This window comes from Dipodomys merriami, unplaced genomic scaffold, assembly GCF_024711535.1.
Source record: "Dipodomys merriami isolate MVZ:Mamm:240054 unplaced genomic scaffold, mDipMer1.0.p SCAF_45, whole genome shotgun sequence".
NCBI classification, from domain to species: Eukaryota; Metazoa; Chordata; class Mammalia; order Rodentia; family Heteromyidae; genus Dipodomys; species Dipodomys merriami.
This window is the reverse complement of record NW_027206013.1, coordinates 11,570,400-11,594,019: the sequence shown is the minus strand read 5'-3', so window position 1 is coordinate 11,594,019 and position 23,620 is coordinate 11,570,400. Positions and strand designations below refer to the sequence as shown.

General features: G+C 44.3%; 1 protein-coding gene and 1 pseudogene across 1 annotated transcript in view; both read left to right on the top strand.

The window, feature by feature from the left end:
- Positions 1-5,811: 5,811 nt before the first annotated feature.
- LOC138808461 (E3 ubiquitin-protein ligase RNF10) overlaps positions 5,812-23,620 on the top strand; it is a 35,740-nt gene continuing 17,931 nt past the window's right edge. Inside the window, exons 1-4 of the mRNA XM_069994718.1 lie at positions 5,812-6,057; positions 17,050-17,246; positions 19,271-19,470; positions 21,509-21,599. Of these exons, the coding sequence (XP_069850819.1) occupies positions 5,901-6,057; positions 17,050-17,246; positions 19,271-19,470; positions 21,509-21,599 (645 nt within the window). The 5' untranslated portion in view covers positions 5,812-5,900. The remainder of the gene's footprint in view (positions 6,058-17,049; positions 17,247-19,270; positions 19,471-21,508; positions 21,600-23,620) is intronic.
- LOC138808462 (small ribosomal subunit protein eS12-like) lies at positions 22,490-23,422 on the top strand (annotated as a pseudogene).

Below are 23,620 nucleotides of genomic sequence, written 5' to 3'. Positions count from 1 at the left end.
GGAGCTGTGTGGGCCAGGCGAGTGGCTCCTACCTGTAATACCAACTACTCAGGAGACTGAGGTATGGACTTTGGGGTTCGAAGCCAATCCAAGCAGGAAAGTCCTTGAGCCTCTTTTTCTCCAAGCACGAGAGCCGGAAGTGGTGCTGTGGCTCAAAGTCGTAGAGCGTTAGCCTTGAGTGAAAGACCTCAGGGACAGCGCCTAGGCCCAGAGTTAAAGCCTCACGACAAACAACAACAATAAATAACGGGCTAAGAATGTGGCTTAGTGATCGAGTGCTTACCTAGCATGCCTGAAGCCCTGGGTTCCATTCCTCAGTACCACATAAACAGAAAAAACTGGAAGTGGAGCTATGGCTCAAGTGGTAGAGTGCTAGCCTTGAACAAAAGAAGCTCAGGGACAGTGCCCAGGCCCTGAGTTCAAGCTCCATGATCAATAACAACAACAACAAAAAGCTGGAGCTTAGGGGGCTGGGAAGGTGGCTCAGTGGTAGAGCGCTTGCCTTGCATGAGGCCCTGGGTTTGATTCCTCAGCACCACATAAGCAAAAAGAAAAAAGCCGGAAGTGGTGCTGTGGCTCAAGTGGTAGAGCGCTAGCCTTGAGCTGAAGAGCTGAGGGACAGCGCCCAGACCCAGAGTTCAGGCCCCATGACCGGACCTAAAAAAAAAAAAAAGCTGGAGCTTTGAGTCAGATGGTAAGGGGCTGTGAACAAAAAAAAAATCTCAGGAACAGCATCCAGGGATTAAACTGAGTTTAATACCCAGTATCCTCTCACATTCTTCCTTTCCCCCTCCCCCAATTTTTAAAATTTAAATTAAAAGTGGAAGTAAGTTTTCGTTAAGAATGAGAAGACCTTGGGGATTGAGCTTCTGATCACTTTTCACAGGCCATCCCTTAATGTTACTAACCAATAGTAACTGGCATCAGGAGTACCTTAGGGGGAAACTGAGGCATGCTGTTAAAAGGTGACAATCACAAGGTCAATTCTTGCAGACTTTGGTGTAGAATCATCTGGTTTGATTTTGATTAATATTAATTGTGTCTGGTTTTATATTTTTTTGAGATTCTATCTTGCTATATAGTTTAGAATGGTTTTGAATTCATACTGGAACTCATGGTTCTTCTGGTTCAGGCCCCCAGTGGTTTGATCTTTACAATGTAACATCTTGGACCCCATTACCAAAGATTTGAATCAGTAAATGTATTTATGTATCTCTTCCACATCAGAGGCTACTACTGACTTCCTCCCTCCCTTCCACCCTTCCTCCCTTCTTTTCTCCTTCCCTTCCTTCCTCCCTTCTTATCTTCCTTCCTTCCTTCCTTCCTTCCTTCCCTTTTCTTGTTCCCATATATGAAGAAAAATGTGATAATTTCTTTGTGTCTTATTTTTAATATGATGATCTCCAGTTCCACCCTTTTTTCTCCAAATGACATTACTTCATTCTCCTGTTACTTTTTTTTGTTTGTTTGTTTTTGTTTTGTTTTTTTTTTTTGTCGGTCGTGGGGCTTGAACTCTGGGCCTGAGCGCTGTTCCTCAGCTCTTCAGCTCAAGGCGAGCGCTCTACCACTTGAGCTACAGCGCCATTTCCGGTTTTCTGGTGGTTTATTGGAGATAGGAGTCTCACGGTCTCTCCTGCCCGGGCTGGCTTTGAACCGCGATCCTCAGATCTCAGCCTCCTGAGTAGCTAGGATTACAGGCATGAGCCACCAGCACCCGGCTTCTCCTGTTTCTTTCTTCCTCCTCCTCCCCCTCCCCCTTCTCCCCCTCTTCCTCCCTTTCCCCTTTCCTCCTCCTCCTCCCCCTCCTCCCCCTCCGCCTTCCTCCTCCTCCTCCTTCGTAAGACCTGGATATGTAGCCCACAGAAGCCTGAAACTCAAGACGTGTTGCCTCTCTCTCTCTTTCTTTTTTTGTAGGTCTTAGGGCTTCAACTCTGGGCCTGGGCACTGTCCCTGAGCTGAAGGCTAGCTCAAGCCTAGCACTCCTCCACTTGAGCCACAGTGCCATTTCTGGTTTTTCTGGTGGTTAGTTAGAGATAAGAATCTTACAGACTGGGCTGGGAAGGTGGCTTGGTGGTAGAGTACTTGCCTTGCATGCATGAGGCTCTGGGTTTGATTCCTCAGCACTACATAAGCAGAAAAAGCTGGAAGTGGCCCTGTGGCTCAAGTGGTAGAGTGCACACATTGAGCTGAAGAGCTGAGGGACAATGCCCAGGCCCAGAGTTCAGGCCCCATGAGTGACAAAAAAAAAAAAAAAATCTCATAGACTTTCCTGCCTGGGCTGGCTGAGTTTAGGCTAAGATCCTCAGATCTCATCCTCCTGTGTAGCTAGGGTTACAGACATGGGCCACCAGGACCTGGTTCTCTCCTCTCTCTCTCTCTCTCTCTTTCTCTTTCTCTCCTTCTCTCTCTTTTAATGGTTAAATAATATCCCATTGCACTATCATAATACTAAAGACCCATGCATTTCCTCTAAGATATGGAGGCTACTTAGTCTTTCAATACTCAAAGGCCATTTAGGATATCTTTCTATCTATCTTTCTATCTATCTATCTGTTAGGTTTTTAAAAAGAGGAAGCCGAGTAAGAACTGCACCAGCACGCACGTGTTATTCAGATAAGTGGTAGGTTTATTCAGTAGACCTGCTTGGACCAGGCAAGGGTGGCACTCCACGTGGCTGGGAAAGGCCTGGGAATGAGAGAGAGCTGGGAAGAGAGGAAAGAGAGAGAAAAGAGCAGAGAGAGGGGTAAGAACAGTAGCACTCACGTGGTATTCAGGTAAGGGGTAGACCTGCTGGGACCAGGCAAGGTTGGCACTCCACGTGGCTGGGAAAGAGAGAGAGCAAGAGAGCAAGTAAAGAGCAGCAAGAGCTAGAAACGAACAGAGAGAGAAAAAAGGGGGCAGCAAGAGAGCAAGAGAAGAGCAGCAAGAGCTAGAAACGAACAGAGAGAGAAAAAAGGGGGCAGCAAGAGAGCAAGAGTCTGGGCCTGGGCTAGCCCTTATGTAGGGTATGGGTGGGGAAAGGTGTGGCCACATCAAATTCAGATGTGACCTCAGCAGATGCAGACGTGACCTCTTCCAGGTGTCCCAGTTGCCTAGGTAACGCAGGTACTGGGTGGAGACTTTGCTGCGAGGAGGGTGGAGTCTGCTCGCCATCCAGGAGAGGACCTTACACTATCTATCTATCTATATCATTTTATATTTTCTCTATTCTTTTATCTGTCCATGCATACATGCATGTGGAGGTAACTGATGTTTCTTTCATTTCCTTCAGGTATCTACCCAGAAGTAGTATAATTGGATTATATATGTCAGTTCTCTAGAACATTTTCCCCCCAGTATTGATGATTGTAATTTTAGGCTCTTGTGCTTAGAGACCATCCTTGAGAAACATATGCTAGACTACTTTGAAAAATAAACAACAATGAAAGATTTCTTTTGGCCTGACTATTTTATGAACCTTTAGGAAGTCATAAATGCAAACTAAAATTCAGGTATCTATTTAGCAAGCCAGAATCAAGCATCAGATATTCTTTGTCTTCTGCTCATGCAAAGCTACATTTGTAGCTCACTGGCATGTCATGGGTGTTTTACTTCAGTCCCAGATTTCAGTGTTTTTTAGGGAAAGGATAATGAGACCATCTTGTGCAAAAAGAGAGAATGGAAGTTATATTGTTTTGCTTTGCTTTCCTTTCTCTGTTTCTGCTTGAATTCCCTTTTTAAAATTATATTTTCTGTAAATATTTCACAAGGAGAAAGAGCCAAGGATCTTAAGAAACTATTTTGAACTGAAAAGTCTTTTTCTGGTTTTATATAGCCTGACAGATGGACATCTTCTACACTGGGATTTCTCTTTTACTCTCTTATTTTTATGAATGACACGGAGAAATGATTCATCCATAAGTTCAGAATTGTTATGCCTATTTTACACTAAGATCCTTTTAGAAGGTATCTTAGTAATATGTAAGTACATCTAGTAATATTTTAGAATAGACCAGGGCTGGGAATGTGAGTTAGTGGTAGAGTGCTTGTCTGGCATGCATTAAGCCCTGGGTTCAATTCCTCACTACCACATAAACAGAAAAAGCCAGAAGTGGTGCTGTGGCTCAAGTGGTAGAATGTTAGCTTTGAACAAAAGGAGCTCAGGGGCAGTGCCTATGATCTGAGTTCAAGCCCCATGACTTGCAAAAAAAAAATGAATAGATCATAGATAGTGGTTCAAAGCCAGCCTGATAAGAACAATTATTATTTGAACTCTTTATTTCCAACTAATCAGTATAAAAAGTTGTAAGTGGAGGTGTGATTAAAGTGGTAGAGTGACAACTTTAATTGAAAAAATCTGAGCAAGAGCCTTAGCACAGCACCAAAATAAATACATACATACATTAAATAAATAAAATGGACCTTAAGATTTAGGTTATTGTTGTTTCTTCTGGATATCAAATTAAACAAACTAGCTGAATAGCTATTTTACTAGATTTTTGATATGATTTGTGTGTGTGTGTGTGTGTGTGTGTAAAACAAGAGAAGCAATACTGGAACTGGTGAAGGGCATTTTAAGGAAAATTAGAAATACGATATTCTGATAAATGATCTTCATTTATCCCCACTTAAACTGTTACTGCACAGAAAGCATTTATGTATGCGTATTAATGTCTCCTTTGCCATGAACCAAGAAGGGGAGGGGCCCCATTAGAGATCCAGTCATTCTTTTTTTTTGGGGGCTAGTCCTAAGGCTTGAACTCTGGGTCTGGGAGCTGTCCCAGAGCTCTTCAGCTCAAGGTGAGCGCTCTACCAGTTGAGCCACAGCGCCCCTTCTGGTTTTCTGGTGGTTAATTGGAGATAAGAGTCCCACAGACTTTCCTGCCCGGGCTGGCTTTGAACCACAATCCTCAGATCTCAGCCTCCTGAGTAGCTAGGATGACAGGCGTGAGCCACTGTGGTGCGGCTTGTTGTCATTCACTTTTAAGTGACTGCTAAAATTCTACTCGTGCTCCGGGGATTATGACTGCTAGTTTAAAGGGAGAGACCCTGGATTTGATCTTCAGCTTAAAAAGCAGGAAAAGGAAAAAAAAAAAAAAAAAGGAACAAAAAGCAAAGCAAAGTGATGGTAAATGAACGCATGAGGGAATAAAAGCCAGAAACCTATTAATACTAGAATAAGAGCCACAGACCAAAAAAACCCCAATGAATATGTTCCACAAATATTCCAAGGTTCGGCTGCTTTATTATGAGTATGTGTTACTACTGCGTCTTAGCGTGCTTACAAAACTAAACTAAACCAAACCAAACAGCCCAACCCTGCTCTTGCCAGGAACTATAAGTCCCATAATCCTACGCGCCCCACCAGTGGCGAGGGCCCGGATAAACAAGAAAACTACGTTTCCCAGAATGCATCAGGTAGCTTCTCCACTCTATAAATAGTCCATCCGGGTTCTTTGAGATGCTGTTTGGCGACTCGTCGCCATTCCCGGAGCAGCTCGGCCTCGGCCCAGAGGCGAGTGTCGGTCGCTGTGTCGGAGACACTCGTCCCCGACATCGAGACAACCACCCCTCTCTCCTGCCCCGCGGCGGGAGAGCGTGTCCGGCCGGCCGGCGGGGCTCGCGCACCCTCCCTCGCCTCCCCTTCCCCCGTAGCCTCCGCCCCGCCAGGCCCGGCCCGGACCTCCGAGCCCCGGCCTCCTCCTCCGTCTCGGTCACCTCCGCCGCCGCCGGGCTCCGCAGCCCCGCCTTTCGCTTCTCTTCCCATTTTGAGAAGCCAAGGAAGGAAACAGGGAAAAATGTCGCCATGAAGGCCGAGAACCGCTGCCGCCGCCGACCCCCGCCGGCCCTGAACGCCATGAGCCTGGGTCCCCGCCGCGCCCGCTCCGCTCCGACCGCCGCCGCCGCCGAGGCCCCCGTTGATGCCGCAGAGCTCCCCCAACGCCGCCGCCACCGCTTCCGACATGGACAAGAACAGCGGCTCCAACAGCTCCTCCGCCTCTTCGGGCAGCAGCAAAGGGCAACAGCCGCCCCGCTCCGCCTCGGCTGGGCCGGCTGGCGAGTCTAAACCCAAGAGCGGTAAGAGCCAGCCCGAGGGCTGTGGGTCACTCGGGGACAAGCCACGCTTTCTACGATGGTCCCCCCTTCCTCCCCCCTTCCCTGGCGCCTGTTATTTACAATGAATCAGCACCGGTCGTGCTACTTGGTTTGTTCCGGTCCGTGCATCTTTACTCACAATAGCTGGTGAAATTGGAGCGGTTCTCTCCCTTTACAGATGAGGAAACTGAGGTTCTCCAGGTAGTACGCCTACAGTCAGGCCTTCAGACCCCGCTTTGCCTGGTATCTTCGGGTCGGTCCCCTCTAAAATACGTCTTGGAGTTCGTATTGGGTGGTGAACAGGACCCAAGTTTAAACGAGAGAGGGTGGGGCCCCAAGGGCTCTTCAGACTGACTTTTTTTCATTTACTCTGGCCTCAGATCTGTGCCTCTTTGAGTGACTTCGTTCTGTTTGTTGTAGTAGATAAGGATTCAGTCTTTTGGGTGCAAACCTTGAGTCAGTGGCTGAATTTCTTTAATCTGTACAGGGGGGAGCTCATAGAATACTAAATGAATTAAGAGCTCACAAGAGTTCTAGGTAGCTATTAGGTACCAAGAAGGTACCTTGTGTATGTGTGTACTACGAGGCTGCAGTAATTGCCCTTTAACTGGCAAGATTTTTGTCAAATCTGTAGTCATGCTTCTCAGTCTTTTGTCCCGAGGATAATTTTAACAGCTGCTATTTACTGAGGGCTTATCCTGGCTTTTATCTGCTATCTGTACCCCAGTCATTAACCTGTTTAGCAAGGTAAGAGTTGTGCCTTTTAAAGTAAGGAACAAGTTGAGAGGGAAGATGTTAGAAACTTGGCAGAATCTAGAATTCACCATTCTCTATCTTACATCAAAGCTTGTGTACTAATCTTTGCTCTCTTTTGTATTTTCTTTATATTTACAGTAATTAGAAGATACTGCCTGTGAGCATGAGGATGTGTGCAGATAGGGAACTATTTGGAGTCCTTAAACTTAGAGATTTAGTTGTTTAAAACATTTTGAGATCAAACGTCTGTAAGGCTAATTTTAAAACAAAGTAACCTTTTTAGGGCTGGGAATGTGGCTTAGTGGTAGAGTGCTTGCCTAGCATGCATGAAGCCCTGGGTTTGATTCAGCTGTACCACATAAACAGAAAAAGCTGGCAGAGGTGCTGTGGCTCAAGTGGTAGAATGCTAGCCTTGAGTACAGAGAGGCTCAGGGACAGTGTCCAGGCCCTGAGTTCAAGCCCCAGGATTGGCAAAAAAAAAAAAAAAGTAACTTTTATTATTGTTATTATAAAAGAGATATATAGAGGAGTTACAGTTTCATAACTCAAGTAATGAGTACAATTCTTTTCCTTTGACAATATCATCCCTTCCTCTGTTCTCAGTTTTTTTTCTTCCAGTTTCCACCCATAAGTTGTGTAGTTTGTAGTGTGTAGCGGGTGTCACTGCTGCATTTATTTTTTTGGTGGCAGTACTAGGGCTTGACCTCAGGGGCCTCACTTTTTCACTTTTCCCTTTCCCCCCAAGGCCAGTGATCTGCCATTTTGGGCTATACTTTTAGTTTATTGGTGGTTAATTGGAAGTAAGAGTCTCACATTTTCTACCCGGGTTGGCTTTGAGCCTGGATTTTTCAGATCCCTGCTTCCCAATAGAGTAGCTAGGATTTTAAGCATGACCCACAAGTGCCCAGCGTCAATTGAATTATTATTGTTGTTGTTGTTGTCAGTCTTGAGGCTTGACCTCAGGGCCTAGGCACTGTCACTGAGCATTAGCTCAAGACTAGGGCTCTAGCACTTTGAACCACAGCTCCACTTCAGGTTTTTGAGTGGTTAATTGGAGGTCAGAGTCTCATGGACTTTTTTTGCCCAAGCTGTTTTGAACCATAATTCTTAGGTCTCATCCTCCTGAAAGCTAGGATTACAGGCATGAGCCACCAGCACCTGGTTTTCAACTGAATTTTTTTTTTTTTTTTTTTTTTGGGTCCGGTCGTGGGGCCTGAACTCTGGGCCTGGGCGCTGTCCCTCAGCTCTTCAGCTCAAGGCTAGCGCTCTACCACTTGAGCCACAGCGCCACTTCCGGCTTTTTTCTTTTTTCTTATGTGGTGCTGGGGAATCGAACCCAGGGCCTCAGGCATGCAAGGCAAGCGCTCTACCACTGAGCCACCTTCCCAGCCCCTCAACTGAATTCTTAACTTTTTTTTTTTTTTTTTTTTTTTGTCGGTCATGGAGCCTGAACTCAGCCTGCACACTGTCCCTCACTCTTCAGCTCAAGGCTAGTGCTCTCTCACTTGAGCCACAGCACCACTTCCAGCTGTTTCTGTTTATGTGGTACTGAGGAATCAATACCAGGGCCTCATGCATGTAAGGCAAGCACTCTACCACTGAGCCACCTTTCCTTAAGTAATTTTTTTTTTTTTTTTCAGTAGTGGGGCTTGAACTCTGGGCTTGGGCGCTGTCCCTGTGCTCTTCAGCTCAAGTTGAGTGCTCTACCACTTGAGCTACAGCACCACTTCTGTTTTTCTATTGTTTTATTGGAGATAAGTCTCACGGACTTTGCTGCCCGGGGTTGGCTTTGAACCGTGATCCTCAGATCTCAGCCTCCTGAGTAGCTAGGATAACAGGCGTGAGGCACCAGCATCTGGCTCCTTAACTAATTTTATTTAAGGCTTTTTTTATTGGGGGGGGATGGTACTAGGGTTTGAATGCAGGGTCTTACACCTGTTAGGCAGACCCAGTACCATTGAGCTACTTCTCTAACCTTTTTTTATACTTTTTTGAGATAGGGCACTCTCACTTGGGCTTCAGGCTGCCTGTTTTAAGTTGCCCCAGTTAGGATAACAGGCATGCACCACTGTGTCCAGCATGTGCTTGAGATGGGGGGTGGTCTCGAACTTTTCTGCCTGGACTGGACCTCAGATTTTGATCCTTCCAATCTCAGTCTCCAAAGTAGCTAGAAATAGTCGTGAGCCACTGGTGCCAGGCTCCAGGGCTCTTTAGGCCTGTAACCTGGTTACTTATGAGTCAGCTACAATAAATCCTTGTTTATTCCTTAGTGAACAATAGGTGAAAACTTGTGACAACCCAAACCAAATAAGACAACAAAAAGCTAAGGTGCTGAAGGCATTTTATTCCTGCCTTTGACTGAATATGTTGTGAATGGAACTAATTACCCACTAGTATGGCACCAAGTACTGTTGTAGTTTGACCAAAGCCAGTCATTGTCATTGTTAACATTTCAAACAGTTGTATAGAGTGATTATTAGTTGTTCCCTTAATTCTGACTTTTAATTCTGATTTTTTTTTATAGTTAAACACTTAATTGAAAACTTCAGAAGAAGGGTACAACACATAGAAAGGATGTTTTGTTAGCTTTCACGAAATACACAAGTATGTCTTGGGTGGTACCAGCTTTGGTGTGGTGTACTTGTTGCTTGGCAGTATTTGTTGTCCTTGCTGGTGCCTACTTATTTTTTTTGTCAGTCGTGGGGCTTGAACTCCAGGCCTTGGCGCTTTCCCTCTGCTCTTCAGCTCAAGGCCAGCGTTCTACCCCTTGAGCCACAGCACCACTTCCAGTTTTCTAGTGGTTTATTGAAGATAAGAGTCTCTTGGAGTTTCCTGCCTGGGCTGGCTCTGAACTGTGATCCTCAGATCTCAGTCTCCTCAATAGCTAGGATTACAGGCGTGAGCTACCGGCGCCTGGCTTGGTGCCTACTTTTATGGCTTCTGCAGTGTGTATTCCCTTAGTGAAGAAAGATGTTGTTTGTATCTAATACAACTTTATCAATTGTTTATGAGCAGCTAGCAGTTAGGAAAAAAAATGTCAGAATATGTAGAGACAAAAAATTTGGAAACTACATACTGGCTTATTTTTAGAGCTGATCTATAGGGTAGCAAATATCTTATGAACATTGCAGCTGGGCAAGGAAGGTAGTACTTGCAGTCTCTGGAATTTGGGAGCTGAGGCCGGAGGATAGAGTTAAAGAGCAAGACCCTACCTTAAAACAACAACAAAAATAAAATGAGAAAATATTGTTAACTAAGACTAGTGTTGCTACTTAAGCTACTCAGGACCTCTGATAGGGTGACTTCTGTTTCCCATGAACCAGAAGATAGACTCAGGCTCTACACAATTCCATGAAAAAATTTCTGTATATTTCAAAAGCTGACTCTACACTTGATATGCATGATCCTTTTGGAAATTGCTGAAAGGAACCCTGGAAAAAGGATCCCTTGAATTTGAGTCCTGAGTTGAAGGAAGAACAGGAAGAGTAAGATAAAAAGATATAGCTGGAAGTGGCTCTATAGCTCAAGAGGCAGGGTGCTAGCCTTGAGCTGAAGAGCTGAGAGACAGCATCCAGGCCCAGAGTTCAAGCACCATGACTGACAAAAAACAAAAAAAGAGTACATTTCTTTTGGGCTGGGAAGGTGGCTCAGTGGTAGAGTGCTTGCCTTGCATGCATGAGGCCCTGGGTTTGATTTCTCAGCACTACATAAGCAGAAAAAGCCGGAAGTTGTGCTTTAGTAGAGTGCTAGCTTTGAGCTGAAGAGCTGAGGGACAGTGTCCAGGCCCAGAGTTCAGGCCCCACCACTGGCCAAAAAAAAAAAGAAAGGAAAAAGAGGCAGGACAGGTTAGGCACTTTGTAGGCAAACAGTGGCCCCTGGCCAAGATCCAGTCTCTTGGCCATCTCTGTGGTGAATAGTATAGCCATGGAGGTTAAGGGAAGGTCAGGTATTATGCAGCAGTTATTTTGAGGTTGGTAGTGTGAAGCACTCCTGACACTCTTCCTGTTGTTCTGGTATCAGAAGTTAGGTTACTAGGTAACCTGCCTTGAGGAATGACACTGCTGTAAATGGACCTGCAGGCTTTTGCCTTTGGAAATGGATGTAATTAGAAATTTTCAGTAAAACCACTTGGGAAAGATTTTATAAGAGTTTTAGGGTCTCTGGGCTGGATTAATATGGTTTAGCATGTTGGAGCTGACAGGAATGATTTGTATTTATTAATAATAAATGTGCCAGGCACTATGATAGGCATTTTACACAGATTGTCTTTCAGTCCTCAAGTTCTTACAGTAAACCCACTTAGCAAGCAGGTAGTATACTGCCACATACATCATTCCTGATCACCACTTCTCTCTCCCTTTCATTCAGAATTACTAATTTCAGCTGGATTCAATTTGTTGTCAGTTGATGCTGTAGTAAGGCTTTATATTGTCCCTCTGGAAGTGCTTGTCAACCATTCTGATGATGGGATGGGTAAGCTACTTGCTCATGATTACAGCATGAGTCAGCAGCAGAAACTTCCTGGCTGGTATTCTGATCTCGGCTGGTGCAACCTGTCAGAACTAAAGCTAGAAATGTGATGCCAGATAACTCAGCTGAAAAACTTAAGGCCTTTAATTTGGTAATGGGGGAAAGAGATGAGGTATGCTTGCTGTTACTTGTCAGAGACCTTTACATAAAACATGTGGGACAATTAAGATCCTGAATTAAGTTTTTCCGAATTGTTGACTCTGAATATCGTGGGTTGTAGCTTTGAGCCATTTAACTAATGGCTTAGCCATTTTGGACTGTGTCTTGACAGTAGTTCTTGGCAGTTATTAACTGTGACTATGTATAAGAATCTCCTGCCGAGCCGGGCGCTGGTGGCTCATGCCTGTAATCCTAGCTACTCAGGAGGCTGAGATCTGAGGATCGCGGTTCAAAGCCAGCCCGGGCAGGAGAGACCGTGAGACTCCTATCTCCAATAAACCACCAGAAAACCGGAAGTGGCGCTGTAGCTCAAGTGGTAGAGCGCTCGCCTTGAGCTGAAGAGCTGAGGGACAGCGCTCAGGCCCAGAGTTCAAGCCCCACGACAGACAAAAAAAAAAAGAATCTCCTGCCGGGCGCCGGTGGCTCACGCCTGTAATCCTAGCTACTCAGGAGGCTGAGATCTGAGGATCATGGTTCAAAGCCAGCCCGGTTCAAAGCCAACCTGGACAGGAAAGTCCATGAGACTCTTATCTCCAATAAACCACTAGAAAACCAGAAGTGGTGCTGTGCCTCAAGCCGTAGAGTGCTCTCCTTGAGCTGAAGAGCTGAGGGATAGCGCCCAAGCCCAGAGTTCAAGCCCCACAACCACCACCAACAACAACAAAAAGAATCTCCTGAGGATTCAAAGATACACTAGTGCTTTGGTTTAAAACTTCACCATGGGCTGGGAAGGTGGCTCAGTGGTAGAGCGCTTGCCTTGCATGCTCGAGGCCCTGGGTTCGATTCCTCAGCACCACATAAGCAAAAAGAAAAAAGCCGGAAGTGGCGCTGTGGCTCAAGTGGTAGAGCGCTAGCCTTGAGCTGAAGAGCTGAGGGACAGCGCCCAGGCCCAGAGTTCAGGCCCCATGACCGGACCCCAAAAAAAAAAAAAAAAAAAAAAACTTCACCATACATAAAAGGCCAGAATTGGTGCTGTGGCTCAAGTAGTAGAGTGCTAGCCTTGAGCAAAAGAATCTCGGACAGTGCTCCGGCCCTGAGTTTCAAGCCCTAGGACTGGCACAAACAACAATATCAACAACAAAAAACTTCACGTACAACAGAACAACATAAGAAAAAAATGGAGAAAACAAAATAAAAAATGAAAATATAGATTGTGTTTCTCTCTGGAACATGAACTATTTTTTTTTTTTTTTGGTCAATTGTGGGGCTTGGGCTCTGCGCACTCTTCAGCTGAAGGTGAACGCTCTACCGCTTGAACCATAGCACCATGTCTGGTTTTCTAGTGGTTTATTGGAGATAAGAATCTCACAGAGTTTCCTGCCCTGGCTGGCTTTGAACGGTGATCCTCAGATCTCAGCCTCCTGAGTAGCTAGGATTACAGGCCTGACCCACTGGCCCCCAACTTGGAACATGAACTTTTAAGTTTGTTTTCCAAAATCTAAAGTATATCATCTTATGCTCCTAACAGAGAAATGAGGACACATTCTACTGCTGAGTTATTGATATGTATATTCTGGCAAATTGTCAACAAAACATCTCAAACATAGCACTCTGAATTTTATCTTTAGGTTCCAGACAGTACCTTCAAGCTTTAGCTACCTGTTGCCTGGGTTTAGAGATAAGAACCAGTTTCTCACTTGAGAGGTCTGTCTTCACATTCTTAGGCAAATGGAAGACAAGAAGAGAGATTTTAATGCCTAAATCATAAATCTTCATGTGGTGATTTGCTGTAATCTGGTTTAGAAATGAGAAGTTAAAAGAGCATTATGAAAGTTTTCTTACAAGTGTGGTAATAGGTAAAAAAATGAAATAGCTTCCTTGCTAGAGTGTCTTTTTTTGTTGTTGTTGTTGTTGGTTGTGGATTTGAACTCTGGGCCTGCACACTGTCCCTCAGCTCTTCAGCTCAAGGCTAGCGCTCTACCATTTAAGCCACAGTGCCACTTCCAGCTTTCTTGTGGTTTATTGGAGGTAAGAGTCTTGGACTTTCCAGCCCAGGCTGGCTTTGAATTGCAATCCTCATATTTTAGCCTCCTGAGTAGCTAGGATGACAGGAGTGAGCCTTGAACTCCAGGGCCTTTGTGCTTGCTCTGCTTGCTTGCTCACAGTTGAAGCCATGCCTCCAGCTCAGGAGTCTTTCAGATATTTCTGCCCAGGCTGCCTTTGAACCGTGCTCCTCTGCATCTTAGCCTCCTGAGGCACGAGCCACCAGGATCTAGCCAAGATGATGCCTCTCTTGAAAGCAACAGTTAAAGAGTCAAAATGTAGGATTAGTCTAGATAATAAAGTTTGGCAATTATGTTTTGTTTTTATTTATTTTTTGGCAGTGTTGGGAATTGAGCTCAGGGCCTTGTACATGTTAAGAATGTGTTCTAAAGCTGGGCGCTGGTGGCTTATGCCTGTAATCCTGGCTACTCAGGAGGCTGAAATCTAAGGATCAAGGTTCAAAGTCAGCCCAGGCAGGAAAGTCTCTGAGACTTTTTATTTTGGTCATTGGTGGGGCTTGAACTCTGGCTTGGGCGCTGTCCCTGAGTTCTTCAGCTCAAGGCGAGTGCTCCACTGCTTGAGCTACAGCGCCACTTCCGATTTTCTAGTGGTTTATTGGAGATAAGAGTCTCACAGACTTTCCTGTCTGGGCTGGCTTTGAACCGTGATCCTCAGATCTTAGCTTCCTGAGCAGCTAGGATTACAGGCGTGAGCCAATGGCGCCCAGCTTTTTTTTTTTTTAAACATTTTTATTATTATCTTTAAGTAGTTGTACAAAGAAGTTCCCATTCTACAAAACAGTATATGAGTACAAGGTGTCTGACATCTTTGTAAACCTGACAGTCTTTTTTTTTTGTTGGTAGTGGGGCTTGAACTCTGGGCTTGGGTGCATCCCTTAGCTCTTCAGCTCAAGGGGAGGGCTCTACCGCTTGACCCACAGCACCACTTCCAGTTTTCTAGTGGTTTATTGTAGATAAGAGTCTCACGGACTTTCCTGCCTGGGCTGGCTTTGAACTGTGATCCTCAGATCTCAGCCTCCTGAGTAGCTAAGATTACAGGCATGAACTACCTGTGTCCTGCTACTTAACAATCTTATAGTGTTGTTAGGTTATAAATTTGTTCAAGGCTAGTGCTCCACCTCTTGAGCTACAGTGCCAGTTCTAGCTTTTTCTGTTCATGTGGTACTGAGGAATCTAAGCCTGGGCTTCATGCATGCTAGGCAAGCACTCTGCCACTAAGCCACATTCCCAGCCCCTTGTTTTACTCTTGAATGCCTCTTACTACATAGCCTAAGCAACCTTTTGCAGTACAGCATTTATGCTATACTAACTTGAAAGCAAATGTCTCCTGTCATTGATAAGATAGCTATTCCTAATATAGCATGACCCTTTCTTTTTTCCTTTCCTCCTTCCTCTTCCCACTCCTTTCCCCCTTCTCCTCCTCAAGGGCTTTTTGGCATGTGACTTTAGCTGGTACTAATGTTGCTAAGAAAAAAAACTTAGCTTTATTGACTTTTGAGTCCTGACTGTGGTTACCTTATCAGGGCCAAACCAAATGATTTCTTATGCCTCATATAATCTGTAGGCTGAATGTTCCTCACTCCTGCTCTGGAGACACTTTAAACTGAGAAGCTGTGTGATTTGGTCTATAAAGTTTATTTGTCCTGAAAGAAGGACTTCCTTAGTTAGGCTTTAGCATTTGAAACAAAAAAATACTATGTAGCCGGGCGCTGGTGGCTCACGCCTGTAATCCTAGCTACTCAGGAGGCTGAGATCTGAGGATCGCGGTTCAAAGCCAGCCCAGGCAGGAGAGACCGTGAGACTCCTATCTCCAATATACCACCAGAAAACCGGAAGTGGTGCTGTAGCTCAAGTGGTAGAGTGCTTGCCTTGAGCTGAAGAGCTGAGGGACAGTGCCCAGGCCCAGAGTTCAAGCCCCACGACCGACAAAAAAAAAAAACAACACTATGTATTGTTTTTCTCAGAGAGCTAAGCTCTGTCCTAAACTTAGATTGTTTAAAATTTTTTATTTTTTAAATATATATATTTTTTATTGTAAAGAATACTGTACCAGAGGGGTTACAGTTCATGAGTAAGGTAATGAATACATTTACTATTGAGCATTGCTAATGGAATTTTTTTTTTTTTTTATTGTGAACATACTGTACAGAGGGGTTACAATTACATGGGCAAGATAATGAGTACATTTCTTATCAAGCATTGTAGCCTCCTCCTTTGTTTACCCTTCACATCCCTTCCCAGCCTCCACCCGCCCTGCTAATGGAATTTTTGAGGAGCGCATTTATGAAACATTGAGATTCTCTAGAGTAAGTTCATTCATATAAAAACTGCTAATATTTCTGGAAATATAGGTTGTTATTTCCATTTTGTCATACAAGTGAGAATTAGACATCACAGCTGTGTATGTGCAGGCTTGTCAAACTCATCTCTAAGCATATTCAGCCAGCCTATCTGGTCTTTTTCCTGAGTAGTGAGGAAACAGTGAAAGTTCTGTTACCACTGTCTAAGTAGTATGTCGAGTCAGGCTCTCTTTAGGACATTCCTGTTCACAGTGGTCACAATGCCAAAGCAAAATACAAAGACTGACAAAAAAAAATTTTTTTTTTGAGAAATCTGTCAGATTTATTTGATGTTGAGCATCAGTAAGTAGCACCTGGAAACTTTGAGACTTGATGCAAGACCCAGGCCACGTAAAATTTTTTCTATGAACTTACACCTGAAGGAGCATCAAACTTCTGCTTCCTCTTGTGTTTGGCTTAGTGTATTATTTCTTTTCATAAACTCAGAGAAAATCATTGAAAGGCCCAATAAGATAATATACTTTGCTCATTTATTTATTTATTTATTTATTTATTTATTTATTTATTTATTTATTTATTTATTTTGAGTTGTGGAGCTTGAATTCTGTCTTGGGCGCTGTCCCTCAGCTCTTCAGCTCAAGGCGAGTGCTCTACCACTTGAACCACAACGCCACTTCCGGTTTTCCAGTGGCTAAACTTAGATTATTATTTCTTCTTCTCCTTCTCCTTCCTCCTCCTCCTCCTCCTCCTCCTCCCCCCTTCCCCCTCCCCCTCCTCCTTCTTCTTCTGGTTTTCAAGTGGCTAAACTTAGATTATTTCTTCTTCTTCTTCGTTGTCGTCGTCTTTTTTTTTTTCTTTTTTTGTCTGTCATGGGACCTGAACTCTCGGCCAGGGCACTCTCCCTCACTCAGCTCTGCAGCTCAAGGCTGGCGCTCTACCACTTGAGCCTCAGTGTCACTTCTGGCTTTTTCTGTGTATATGGTACTGAGGAATTGAACCCAGGGCATCATGCATACAAGACAAGCACTCTACCACTGAGCCACCTTCTCAGCCCTAAACCTAGATTTCTTAGAGGTATGGAAAGGCCTATTTTTCCTTATTTAAAAACACTATTATTAACCATATTTTGCTAGAGGTGGAGAAAAATTTTATGTGTGTGTATATGTGTATATATGTAGGTGTATGTCTTTTTAACATATTTCCTGTTTTTTTTTTTTTGCTTTCAGATGGAAAGAACTCAAATGGATCCAAACGTTATAATCGCAAACGTGAACCTTCCTACCCCAAAAATGAAAATTTTAGCAACCAGTCCCGTCGCTCCAATTCACAGAAAAGCAAAACTTTTAATAAGATGCCTCCTCAAAGGGGCGGCGGCAGCAGCAAACTCTTTAGCTCTTCTTTTAATGGTGGAAGACGAGATGAGGTATGTAATTTGAGAATGTCCTTTCTAGAGCATAAACATAAGATTTAGATTTTTAATTTTTCCCCTGCAGTGTGTCAGTAGCTAAAGGAAGAGAGCAAGAGGGAGAAGAATAGGTAAAAAGCAGTCATATAGTTGAGGATTAACTGGATGTGGAACTTTGCCTCCTTTCTTCCTCTGAAGGAAGTTATAGACATTTCCTTGGAGGAAGAAGACATGTAATCATGTGTTGAGAAATTGTAGCTAATAGGGTACCGGACTCTGTGTAGTACTTTTCTTACCACTCTTGGGTTTTAGTGTTGTACCATTTGAGCCATACCTCCACTTACCACTTTTGCTGGTTTGTCAGAGATGAATCTCAGACCTAGGCTGTCTTTGAACTATGATTTCCTGGATTTCAGCCTCCTGAGTAGTTAGGAGTCATAGGCCACTGCTGTCTGTCTTGTTTGTTTGTTTGTTTGTTTTTGGGTCCGGTCTTGGGGCCTGAACTCTGGGCCTTGGTGCTGTCCCTCAGCTCTTCAGCTCAAGGCTAGCGCTCTACCACTTGAGCCACAGCGCCACTTCCGGCTTTTTTCTTTTTGCGTATGTGGTGCTGAGGAATCGAACCCAGGGCCTCTGGCATGCAAGGCAAGCGCTCTACCACTGAGCCACCTTCCCAGCCCTGCTGTCTGTCTTGTACTTTTCTTTTGAGGCAGGATCTTACTAAATATTGACCTTGACTTCAAACTTAAGAGTCCTCCACCTTCTTAGAATCTGTCATGTGTATGTGCAAGTGCTTTGTTCTAAAAACTTCCAAATTTGACTAGGCAGCAAACCCTTTCATTTGCATTTGGCATGTCCTTTGGTCCAGTCATTTCTTCCATACATTCAAAAGAGATAATTGAGGGCTGAGGGTGTACTTCAGTGATAGGGAGCTTGCCTAGTATTCATGAAGCAACCCCTGAGATCAGTCCCTTTCACTGAAAAAAGGAAAAATTCAGGTGCCCAATTGTGTACAAATCTAGCCTCAAATATGCTTGTTGCAGCATTAATTTGAACAGTAAAAAAAAGCCGCAAAAACTAAACAATCTCCATAAGTAGGAGATATCGTATGCCTGCTTTAGGACATTAAATGGGAAACTGGGCTTGGGGAAAAATCCACTAGTCTGTTCCCCCTTCCCTCTCCCCCCAATCACTCATGGGGCTTGAACTATGGTCTGGATGCTAACAAAATGAAGGTTAAGCTGGGTGCTGGTGGCTCATGCCCATAATCCTAGCTACTCAGGAGGCTGAGATCTGTGGCTCATGCGGTAGAGTGCTTGCTTTGAGCTGAAGAGCGCAGGGACAGCGCCCAAGCCCAGAGTTCCAGCCCCACGACCACCAAAAAAAAAAAAAAAAACCCAAAAAAACAAAATGAAGGCTAGTATAAACTCAAATGTAGAGCATGTGCCTAGCATACATGAATGAGGCCCTGGGTTTGATCTCCAGGAGAAAACAGTCACACATGCACACAAGGTACATATGTAGTTGTCTTCTGGGAGTGTGGGAAAATTAGTCCAGTGTGTACATTGTTGTACTTTTTAAGATGTCTAGAGGTGTTGGGACTGGGCCTTGTCATTTAATAGTGAATTGCCATTTAGCAGGACAGAGTAAATGGTGTAGGTAGTGGGATAATAAAGGCTTTTTTACTTCCATTCAGTATTCCAAGATTCTCAAAGCCTTCCTTTTTTTTTTTCTTTTTTTCTTTTTTTTTTGGTGGTTGTTGTTGTTGGTTGTGGGGCCTGAACTCTGGGCCTGGATGCTGTCCCTCAGCTTTTCAGCCCATGGCTAAGCACTCTACCACTTGAACCACAGCACCACTTCTGGCTTTTTCTGCTTATGTGGTGCTGAGAATCAAACCCAGGGCCTCAGGCATGTGAGGCAAGCACTCTACCACTGAGCCACCTTCCCAGCCCATCTAAGCCTCTTTTTATTTAATCTTTGAAGGAAGAATGGGACTCTTTTCTTGCTGTAAATTGGTGTTTTAATCTAAAACTCATTCTTTCTAGGTAGCAGAGGCTCAACGGGCAGAGTTTAGCCCTGCCCAGTTTTCTGGCCCTAAGAAGATCAACCTGAACCACTTGTTGAATTTTACTTTTGAACCTCGTGGCCAGACAGGTCACTTTGAAGGCAGTGGACATGGCAGCTGGGGAAAAAGGAACAAGTGGGGACATAAGCCTTTCAACAAGGAACTTTTTTTACAGGCCAAGTGAGTATTGCTACTCCTAGGGTGGCGTGGGGGAATAAAATTGAAGACTCAAGGGGTAGGAATCCTGGGAGGAGGCTTCCTTGCTTTTAAGTAGAAAGCTAATTGATGATCAGTTTCCATCTTACCCCTACCTCTCTCACTCACTTTCCAACTACATGTTCTTGATATTAATATAAACATAATGCTTAAATAAATGACTTGAGTACTATGTTGAGAGAGAAAAAGTGGAATTGGATATGTATTTGAAACTTTTTTTGACTTTTTTTTTTGGGGGTCCGGTCGTGGGGCCTGAACTCTGGGCCTGGGTGCTGTCCCTCAGCTCTTCAGCTCAAAGCTAGCACTCTACCACTTGAACCACTCAGCTTATGTGGTGCTGAGGAATCGAACTAGGGCCTCATGCATGCAAGGCAAGCGTTCTACCACTGAGCCACCTTCCCGGCCCCAAGAGTACATTTCTTTTGGACAGTGTCACCCCACCCCTCACTTCCAGTTGTATAGTTCCACAAATTGTATACTTCATTTTCAGCATAGTGTATAGTAAGTACCACACTGCTGCATTTGTTTACACTTTGTCCTTCCATTTCTGTACCCCCTTACCCTCCCAAAGACAGATAAGTGAACAAACAAAACAGAAAAGAAAGCAAAAACAGTGTTTAACAAAGAAAAAAAAATGTCTTGCTTCCATTTCCTGGAAGGGTGAATTGAATAAGTTGAAATGCTTGGCATGTATTGATCAAAAACTGATTCCTTCGGGGCTCTGGTGGCTCATGCCTATAATCCTAGCTACTCAGGAGGCTGAGATATGAGGATCATGATTCAAAGCCAATCTGGGCAGGAAAGTCCATGAGACTTTTTTTTTTTTTTTTTTTTTGGTTGGTCATGGGGCCTGAACTTTGGGCCTGGGCGCTGTCCCTCAGCTCTTCAGCTCAAGGCTAGCACTCTACCACTTGAGCCACAGCGCCACTTCCAGCTTTTTCTGCTTGTATGGTGCTGAGGAATTGAACTCAGGGTCTCATGCATGCAAGGCAAGCTACTCTACCACTGAGCCACCTTCCCAGCCTGTCCACGAGACTTTTATCTCCAATTAACCACCAGAAAACCAGAAGTAGAGCTATGGCTCAAAGTGTTAGAGCACTAGCCTGGAGCAAAAGAGCTCAGAGTAGGCCCTGAGTTCAAGCCCCACAACCCATTAAAAAAAAATAAAATAAAAAATAAAGAGACCAGGGGCTGGTGACTCACACCTGTAATCCTATCTACTCATGAGGTTGAAATCTGAGGACCGCAGTTCTAAGCCAGACAGGGCAGGAAAGTCTATGAGACTCTTAACTGCTAATTAACCACCAGAAAACTGGAAGTGGTGCTGTGGCTCAAGTAGTAGAATGCTTGCCTTGAGCTGAAGAGCTCAGGGCCATTTCCCAGGCCAGAGTTCAAGCCCCAGGACCAAAAAAAAACAAAGTTTCTGCTTTTTTTTTTTTTGAGATCTTACTATGTTGCTCATTTTGGCCTTAGACTCCTGGGCTCAACTGATCCTCTCACATCAGCCTCCCAAGTAGTTAGTGCCATAGGCAAGTGCTGCCATGCCCAGCTATCCTTTTGTGTAGCCTTAGTTATAAGATTCGACTTTGGCTGTAGACTGAATTAACTACTGTATACATTGTAAGCTTTTTTTTTTTGGTGCTGTTGCTAACATTCTACCACTTGAGTCATATCTGTAATTCCTTTTGTATACTTTATATAAACTGGTCTCAGATGATTGAAAATAGTTTCTACTTCCTTGAAGATGAGCCGTGTTCTGGGGTTCCAAGGTTTGAGGAGGAATTGTTTGGTAGAGGTAGATTAATTCAAGGGAACACTTCATAGGTTTGTACTTCTTGCTTAGATTGGATTCCTTCTAGAACCAGAGCTCTAAAATGGAGCTCAAAGTCCTGTTACAGTGCTTCATAAACCATGCTTGTTACTGGCCTGCATTTGAAGTTTGAGTGAAGAGATGACAAATTTCTGCTTAGGACCTTTTTGTTGTTTTTCTTGTTATTTCTAGCTGCCAGTTTGTAGTGTCTGAAGACCAAGACTACACAGCTCATTTTGCTGATCCTGATACCTTAGTCAACTGGGACTTTGTGGAACAAGTGGTGAGTAGCTCACACAGACTTGTTAGTTAGTGGGAGAGAACTAAAAAAGAGAAGGTGGTGACACAGCAGCTGTTGGTTGGCTGTGTGTACTACTGATAGCCCTTTCTGCTTGCCTAGTGGGTAGATAGTTCTCAGAGGCCAGTCCTTGCTTCCTCCCAGAATTCCTTTGTAGATCTAGTTGACACTGGCTTGCAGGCATAGGATGTGAAAGGCTCTGATCTAAAGGTATATAAACAGTCCTATCTACACCACCGAGCGCTCCCTGGGGACGCAGTAAGCAGGGCCCTTGTGAGGGGCTGTAGTTCCCTCCTCCTGATCAAGCCGTTAAAAGGACTTGCTTCAGAGAGACAAATGGCATATGGTCTCCCTGATAGGTGGAGGTTAAATCCAAAATACAAGGAGATATGACAAACTAAACAGGACTAATGAAACAAGGACCTCCACTCAATTTTTTTGTATCATTACTAAATAACTCCCACATATGTGGTGTATATGTATGTGCACATCTGAGTGAAGCTAGGAGAGGAGGACATAGAATCAGAGGGAAATGGGAACATAGACAACAGAGGGGCCCATCAGCTGCACAGGACATTGATAAAAATGAACTAAGCAACTCCGGCAGCAATAAAAGGGAAAGAGGGAATAGCTTATACTAAGCAAAACGAAAGAAATGTACATATCACCCAATTTGGAAGAAATAGTTGTATCATCGAAGCTTATAGAATTCATAAACGTTATAGACCACGATGATGACAATTTGCCTTGTGAAGGTTAAAATGTGTTTGTGACTTTAATAGTATCACTATCTTACAATACTGTGAAATTTGTGAAATTTATGTAATCACAATCTCAATAAAGATTTCTTTAAAAAAAAAAGGACTGCACTTTCTGCCAAAGTCATTGTTATATTTCTTTCCAACTGAAGTTAAAGTATGTCCTTGCTGGTCCTAACAGTGTAACTGATGGAGAACCACTTTCAGAATGGCAGTTTTTTTTTTCCTTTCTTTGTCCTCCCCCCCCCCCCCCCCCCCATGTTGTTCTGAGCTCTTTAGCCCAAGGCAAGCCCTCTACCACTTGAGCCACAGTGCCATTTCTGGTGGTTAATTGGAGAAGAGTCTCTAGGACTTTTCTACTGGGGGCTGGCTTTGAACTGTGATCCTCAAATCTTAGCCTCCTGAGTAGCTAGGATTAGAGATGTGAGCCACTAGCCACTGGCCTGTTTTTGTTTTAATTAAGCTATTACTGTGAGAATTCATAAAGCCCTCTGAGACTGACATAGGCCTATTAAGTTTAATACATACCAGTTAAAAATAGATGCATAGCTCTTTCCCTGCCCCGATGTGGAGGCGGAAGCTCAGGTGCGCTCAAGATTCAGCTTCACCATAATCCACCACCATGGCTGAGGAAGGCATTGCTGCTGGAGGTGTAATGGATGTCAATGCTGCTTTACAAGAGGTGCTGAAGACCGCCCTCATCCACGACGGCCTAGCACGTGGAATCCATGAAGCTGCCAAAACCCTAGACAAGTGCCAAGCACACCTTTGTGTGCTTACATCCAACTGCAGTGAGCCCATGTATGTCCAAGTCAGTGGAGGTCTTTTGTGCTGAGCACCAAATCAATCTTATTAAGGTCGCTGACAGCAAAAAAATAGGGGAGTGGGTAGGTCTTTGCAAAATTGGTCGAGAGGGAAAGCCCCATAAAGTGGTTGGTTGCAGTTGTGTAGTTAAAGACTATGGCAAAGAGTCTCAGGCCAAGGATGTCATCGAAGAGTACTTCAAATGCTAGAAATGAACAAATAAAAAGAGTTGACTTTAAAAAATATATATGCACGGGGCTGGGAAGGTGGCTCAGTGGTAGAGCGCTTGCCTTGCATGCCTGAGGCCCTGGGTTCGATTCCTCAGCACCACATAAAGAAAAAAGCCGGAAGTGGTGCTGTGGCTCAAGTGGAAGAGCGTTAGCCTTGAGCTGAAGAGCTGAGGGACAACGCCCAGGCCCAGAGTTCAGGCCCCATGACCGGACC